This window comes from Penaeus vannamei, chromosome 28 (assembly GCF_042767895.1).
Source record: "Penaeus vannamei isolate JL-2024 chromosome 28, ASM4276789v1, whole genome shotgun sequence".
Taxonomy (NCBI): Eukaryota; Metazoa; Arthropoda; class Malacostraca; order Decapoda; family Penaeidae; genus Penaeus; species Penaeus vannamei.
In genome coordinates this window covers 32,965,990-32,973,489 of record NC_091576.1, presented here as the reverse complement: position 1 = coordinate 32,973,489, position 7,500 = coordinate 32,965,990, and the positions used below count along the sequence as shown (strand labels likewise).

Sequence of the window (7,500 nt, the reverse complement as noted above, 5' to 3'; positions counted from 1 at the left end):
CTTCCAAAGTAAACAAATAATTATGTTGTCTTGATGTGATTGGGGAAAATAAGGAGTGTAGTCTGGAAGGATAACAGTGCATGCTAAAACAAATATGTAGTAGGAATTTAAAACTAAGAGTTTCGCTATAATGTACTTTTTTCATTTTATAACTTTATTTTAGTCTTATAGTTATCAGTTATTAACCCATTGATGCTGAGAGGGCATGTGTGCATGCCCTTTCCACTGTGATTTTAGATTATGTTTGCATATAGATGTTTCTGCAAGTGTGTAATCACCAAGGAGTCAAGTTACTCAGCTTACCCAATCTCACTTATCTACCCTCTCTCTTGCCTTACTTTAAAGGAAATATTATGTTATTTTTAATGTTATTAATATTGATAACATTATAGTAATGTTAATGTTAATAGCAATAAAATTGTTAGTAATGAAAATGATAGTATTAGAAATGAAAACTTTTTTCCCTAAATATTCAAGGAATGGGATACACAGATGAAATCATCAAGGTCTAGTAATGGACTCTTTGGTAACTAAGTGCTTGTAAACCCATCTGTTAGTAAACAAAATTGACAAAAAACTACAGTGGACAGTGCCTGTATGTAGCACCAATGGGATAAAAGCAAAATCTATTAGGGATTTCATATGATATTATTGTTCACTGTTTCCCCCACTTGTAAAAACACACATACCTACCTATTGTATGCCTTTGTATACACTGTTATTTTGGATCTTCAAGAGCCTTCAGAGTTGAAAAATGAAACTCGGGGATCTTACAAAAGCACCACTTTCCTGTTAACTGTTATTTACCTATCTACAGCTTTTAACAGTCACAAATCTAACGCACCCATCTGCAATTGCAACAGGTCACGATCTCGGAGCAGCTCCTGCAACCAGTCACGTCGACGTCACAGGTCTCGTCACTCAAGTTCTCGATCCCGTCACTCAAGGTCAAGGTCTCGCACAAGAAGGTCCAGGCACACGCGCTCAGACAGTAGGTCAAGGTCAAGATCAAGATCAAGAGATAGGTGAGTGCAGGATTTCTATTGCACATTTGTTTGATTTCCTTTAACCCATTAGTGATGTTGGACTTAAAATGAAAGTATTGACATTGTAAATATCAGTTTCTTAGTAAATGAAAATGAGCAGTAGAGTATTCAAAATTAATATTATGTTGATTTTATATCAGTATTATTAGCAAGTGTTACAGTAATGATTGTGGTTTTGATTTTGAGATACTGTATATTTGTTACTGTAACATGTAATTTTCTGCAAACAGGCATTCAAGTTGGAGGAAAAATCGGTCTTCACATAAACGCTCTTATAGCCGGTCAAAGTCCCGTTCTAGGTCAAAGAGCACGTGTAAACCAAGTCCATCTCCCCCTCCTCCCAAAGTATGTGTTAGATATGAATTTGTAAATGTTTTTATGCATTTATTTATCCATCTGTATCTAAGCGTGTTTGAGTTAAATGCTCAAGATATTATATCCCATTACAGGTAACTGAAACCACTGTACCTGTTGCACCAGTTCAAAAAGCAGTACTTGGGGGTTCTCCCTCCCCTCCTGCCAAGATGCCTTCTCCCCCTCGCCGCCGTTACTATGGGCGCAGGGGCCAGGACAGTGGCTCTGAATCTCCCTCAGAGTCTGAGTCAGAGGACATTTCAAGTAGCAGTAACAATACAGCACAGTTGGCAGCTCCATCTTCAGTGAAAAATAACAGTTTGTAAGTCTTGAGAGATGAGTGTTTCATTATGAATAAGAGGTCAGTGGATGCATGGGGGAATGTTGGTGAAGCACATTCTTCCATGATTTATGAAATTAATTCAGTGTTTTGTTGATCAAATATTTCTCTTTCAGGGTGCCCTCTACATCTGTGGGTAATGGGTCCTCTGCCGCCAAAGTCAGTAAGAATCTGTTATTGTTGTATATGTTACCTTTGTAGTCACTCACACCTTCATGTCTTGCCACACATTTTATAACTTTTACTCATCCTTTGGATTTGTGTTTCTATGGTCATGCCTTCTACAAGGTGCCATTTATATATATATCCAGAGTAATAAGTGATATATATGTATACATATATATTTATGTGTATATATATTTGTGTCAGTCTCCTCTTGCGGTGAAATTCAGAATCATAGTTACACACCAATAGTTTAAGTTTAATGCTTTTTTCTGTTTCCAGGGACATAATCATTGCATCAGCTTGATTTCCCTTTACATTGAGCTTCCTTGTTTATTATGATGAGAATCATATTTAGATAAAATTTTGTTTTGTTTATTTTAAAGAAATTTCTTATGCTTTGAAGACCATAGACATGGTAAAATAGCTTACCTCAAACATGAAGTCTAGCAGTATTAGTTATACCACTTTAATGATTCTAAATTTTGTAAGGCCTGGTTTAAAGGCAAGGACACTATTCTTTGGAACAGTAATGTACGTATATATCATTATGACAAAAACAAAATTTGTAAAAAATCTGATGTTTGTAAAGTACATTGCCAATCACACCTCCAAGTTTATACCAATTTTCGTAATACAATTAATTCTTTTAATTTGGGCAATTACTGGTATATTGTCTGTACTCCATTCCATATTTTAAAAGCTGTATTTCAATAGTTGTTTCTTTCTCAGATATTTAAAAGTTTGATATTTTTTCATTTATGCCTCATGGACAATTTTCTCCTATTTGTTGAATAAGGGGAGTTTAAGAGAATGTGTGGGGCACATAAACAAAAATAAAGTTAATGGTAGCATCTTGAATACAGTCAGTCATTGAAATGAGAAACCGAATCACAAACTGGGGACAGAAATAGATGTTTAGGTGTAATATATTCAATTTATATGTTTGTGTAGTGCACAGTAAATCGTGGTTGAATAAGACATTAGATTTGTTTCAGGCTATGTACTTTGAAATATAGTAAAAACAATGTTATATTTTTGTTTTTTGGTTCCAAAAAATTAGAAAGTATTGTTGAAAGTGGTTATGTCATATCCGTATGATATGAGAAGCTTGTATACATATTTTACTAGTGTCAGAGTTTAGATGAAGTGGGATAAAAAAAAAAAAAAAAAAAAAAAAAAAAATGATTTATACATGAAAAGCCTAAACATTTTCACAGATTAAACAGAAGCACTGCTTTTTTTTTTAAACAAGCAAATGTATATTTCTGTTGAAATGCAGGACACAAAGTATTGGCATCTTTCACTAATAATGCCCCTTAAACCAGATCAAAACTCAAAGGCTAACACTAACATTTATAGGTGCAGAGTTTTTATTTTTGATTTAATTTTTATTCAAATGTTATTTTAAAGTTTTTACCCTTGTGCTTTTCACAATTTTGTATTATGAATTACCACTTGTTTCTCAATTCTAAGTTAATTCTTTTTTCAGGTGGGGGCCAAGTTGACACCACAAGAGAGACTGAAAAAGAAAATGCAAGCTCTCTTAAAGAAGCAGTGTGAGTACACAGTTACAGTGCCATATGCTTTTTACTTTTCATTCGGGTTATGATTAAGAGCTTGCAAAACATTTATGATTTATAGAGTTCATTAGTTTTTTGTTTTGTTTTGAAAAATAATGTTATTACTCTAAGCAACAGGAGAAAGTTTTGATGTGAAATATGAATATTATATAGCTCACTATGAAGTTAATGTGAAGAAATACAGGTTTTGAGAAAGAGCAATCTGACTTGAGAGACTGCAACAGGTAACAAAGTCTTTATGTTGGAAAAGTTACATATTTTCAGTATAGTTTTTGTTTCTCTTGTGAATATTATTGTTTAATGGTTGATGAAAGACACAACACCAATGATATGTGATATTATTCAAATTTGGTGAGGAACAACACCAGTGATATGTGATATTATTAAAATTTTGTGAGGATTTTCATACACTTGTATATATTATCATGAACATGTTTGTATTAATACTTTGGTTTAACAGTCAAGGCGGATAAGCGGATAGAGCGAGAACGTGCAGAGAAAGCTGAACAGGAACGTCTAGACAGAGAAGAGGAGCTCCGAGAAATGGCTATTAGATTAAGGCGGAGGTTAGTTCTTTTCATGCTTTGTAAATGATATTGGTTGTGTAATTCTACATATATTTTATTTATATTTTTTTCTACACTTTTCTTTCCAATCTTCCTTCCTATCCCCCACGTTTTCCTTTAATTCCCCCCCCCCCCCCCTTCCTGTTTCATTTCTTGCATTCTTTCTTGTATTCGTCTATATGCTAATGAAAATAATCCCTTTCTCCTCTTCCTCCAGAGAGCGGGAGAAGCGCCACCGCCTCCAAGGAGATGATTCGAGTTCAGATGGATCGAGGTCACGCTCTGGATCAGGTTCCAGGTCAGGGTCGCGGTCTAGATCAAGATCCAAATCCAGGCAGAGATCACGGTCACGACAAAGATCAAGATCACGGCATAGATCAAAATCACGGCAGAGGTCAAGGTCTCGACACAGGTCAAACTCCCGCTCAAAATCCCCAGTGCATTCAAAACAGGTTGGTATTGTACTTTTTCGGTATTTCTCATGGATTGTTTTAATGTTATTTTTTTGGTGAGTTTGTTGGTGTATTGTTAGTAAGGTTAATTCTATTTTAATAAATGTTACTGATTTATTAATGGCTTGAGCAGATTCATAGTAAAGTTTTGTTACCAATAGATGCCATCAGGAAGGTGGGCCAGTATGGAGGCAGGAAGGGGGAGAGACCGCAACTCAGGCCCTGATTGGGGTCGGGATACTCAGAACAGGCCTTGGGATTCTTCCAACTCCTCCTCACAATGGGGGTCCCAGCCTCCCTCAGATCGATATCGGGAGACTTATAGGAGAAGGTCTAGAAGTCCTGCAGGTCGCTGGTGAGTTGAAATATGCTTGATTTGAACGTAAACATGTTGATGCCAGAAGTGAATGTATACATGCACTGTCCTCATTGATGTCCGTTTATTGCTTTTTATGTATTGATATCTCTTGAAGTGCATAGTCACAAATAAGTTAGTCACAAGGTCTACCTGTCCCACTTGATTACCCCATTTCTTGAATTTTTGGAAAGAGCAGTTTTTTTTATTCTTATTTTTGTTTTATGTCATGAACTTCCAAGCAGTGGATGCCTTTCCTAACCTTGGTCCCTAGTTAGATGACCAATCCTTTTGGTCCCAGAGCCATGTTGGCCGCTTCTTTATTCTTATGAATCTCATTATTAATGTGGTAATTATGATAACATTGATGATAATAATAACTAATAATAAGTAAATGTTTTATCCTGAATATCCAAGAAACGAATAAATAGTTGAAGTTAGGTAAGTCTAGCGATAGATTCCACGGTGACTAAGCCCTTGTGAGGCCATGTATGGATAAACAAAATTATCAAAGTAAAATGACAGTAGACTGTGCATGTATCAGGCATCAATGGTTAAAATCTTTTGGGGATAGGATATCCCCAAAAGATCATGTAGTATTACTAGTATAATTTTTCTGTTTTCCTTAAGATACTTAAATGTTTCATTGATTTCATGAACTTATATAGTATGATGAACAGTTGTTGCCCTGTTTCATAAATTTCCTGACCTTGTATGATATAATAAACAGTTCTTGCCAATGATTTGGAAATGCTTCTTGCCTACAGGGAAAGAGACCGAGACAGAGACAGAGATAGAGATAGAGACAGAGAAAGAGACAGAGACAGAGACCGTGAGAGGGAGCACCATGGAGGCAACAAACACAGCCGCAGTAGGAGTCGCGGAAGGGATTACAATAGTGGCAATGGAACCCCAGGAGGAGGGGGATTCAGGAGGAAAGGCTTCCGAGACCATGACCGGGACCGTGATTGGGACAGGCAAGATAGGGATTACCACCGCAACGAAAACTTTAGAGATTACAATCATGGTTATGCACGTGACTACCAGCATAAGAGCTATAATCACAGAGATAATCAACAGCGTGACAATCAACACAGAGATTACCACCAGCAGCAGTACCAACATCGGGACTACAACCAGCACACAAACAGACGGCAACAGTCCAAGCAGAATGAAAGTCAGGACGAGGATAGGTAATGATCTTCGTGTTATTATGATATCAGTTATTGTTAGTAGATGGCAAGTCTTTGATCCTTTTCTTGTTTTCTGTCTCTTCTCTGCTAATCCAGCCAGCTGTTACTACCATAATCATATTTTTAACAGGTAGTTCACCTGTTTTTAAGTCTTCTCAGGCTAGCTCTTCATGTCCTTTTATTTATCTTTTAAGGTGCTGTATTTAGAACTATTTTATTCCCCCAGGTTTGATGCCCACCTTCTAAACAACTTTTCCCTATATTGTTTGTTTTTCTATTCCTACAGCTAGTGTTTTGATATTAACCCCACTGGACTACTACAACAATTACTGCATGTTTACATGACTACATTCCACTAATACTGGATTTTCTCTATTGTTGTTTACATTTCCATAGATGATATTTAAATTGAACTAGAAATATTTCTGCAAACCTCAGTCTTCTCTATATTTACAGTTGTTCTTTTATTTTTGTTTTACTATAATAACACATGGAATGAGCACTACATATTCCATGTGGTTATATATAAACCCTTTCAGGTTTTGGCCACTTGCTATGTGTACCTCAAATTCACCAAAACTCGTATTTTTGTGGCTGCATTGTAAGTGCATAAACTAATCTTTATGATTACTTTTTCCGAAAAATTTTCCTGTGGCATTATCTGAAAGGGTTGATCCTTTGCTGTACTTGTGGAGTCATCCATGTTTAAACAATATTCAGAAAACAAAACTGCTGTGGGAATTACATGTTTCTGGTAGTACTGGGTTAACATTGGTGGTCTTTTTTGCATTCTCACTTCTGATAGTTGGTGAAAAGAATCTTTTCCCTCTTTCTTTTCTCAGTTGAACTTTTTTTGGGTTTTCATGTATTTGACTCATGCTATTTCTTTGCATGTAGCGTAGATTAAACTTAGTAACATACTTTTTTATTTATCATTACAGAGAAGCTGGAGGAAGAATTGGCAGAATCAGATTAGTAGATTATTGATGAACAATCTCTGGGCTGTTGTAAGCTGAAGAGTCTATATTGAACACACAAGGACCAGGAAAAATTACATAGGTATCAACATACCTGTGAGTCTTCCCCACCCCAAACCAACCCATTTCCCCCTCCCTCCCCTTTCCTCACAAAAAAATGAAAAAGGAAAGAAAACACAAATATATGCATGTATGTTTGTGACCTTGCTACCGGCGGAATTTGTATTTTTGTATTATTTCTGTAATGAATAAGAAATGTTCAATAAAATGAAATAGAATTATACGTTTGTATGGTGATAAAATACTCGTCTTGTGACATTGCTTACCCCAGTTGCTTCAGTGGAGAAAGTAAGTTTATAGCAGAAATTGAGCAGGTGTGAGTTTTGTAGCATGATTTTCTCATCAAAGTACATTCTGTGGAGTAAACTGAGCCTGTTCAAGATGTGATGTGACTATGTTTCTGTGCATATGT

At 36.0% G+C, this 7,500-nt stretch overlaps 1 protein-coding gene across 1 annotated transcript in view; it reads left to right on the top strand.

Moving 5' to 3' along the window:
* Window positions 1–7,500, top strand: part of LOC113828966 (CLK4-associating serine/arginine rich protein) — a 17,256-nt gene that overhangs the window by 8,116 nt on the left and 1,640 nt on the right. The window contains exons 9-18 of the mRNA XM_027382039.2: window positions 864–1,025; window positions 1,277–1,391; window positions 1,496–1,722; window positions 1,857–1,899; window positions 3,395–3,461; window positions 3,946–4,051; window positions 4,269–4,503; window positions 4,665–4,858; window positions 5,626–6,051; window positions 6,993–7,500. The exon at window positions 6,993–7,500 is cut by the window's right edge and continues 1,640 nt beyond it. Coding sequence (XP_027237840.1) covers window positions 864–1,025; window positions 1,277–1,391; window positions 1,496–1,722; window positions 1,857–1,899; window positions 3,395–3,461; window positions 3,946–4,051; window positions 4,269–4,503; window positions 4,665–4,858; window positions 5,626–6,051; window positions 6,993–7,038 — 1,621 coding nt within the window. The 3' untranslated portion in view covers window positions 7,039–7,500. The remainder of the gene's footprint in view (window positions 1–863; window positions 1,026–1,276; window positions 1,392–1,495; window positions 1,723–1,856; window positions 1,900–3,394; window positions 3,462–3,945; window positions 4,052–4,268; window positions 4,504–4,664; window positions 4,859–5,625; window positions 6,052–6,992) is intronic.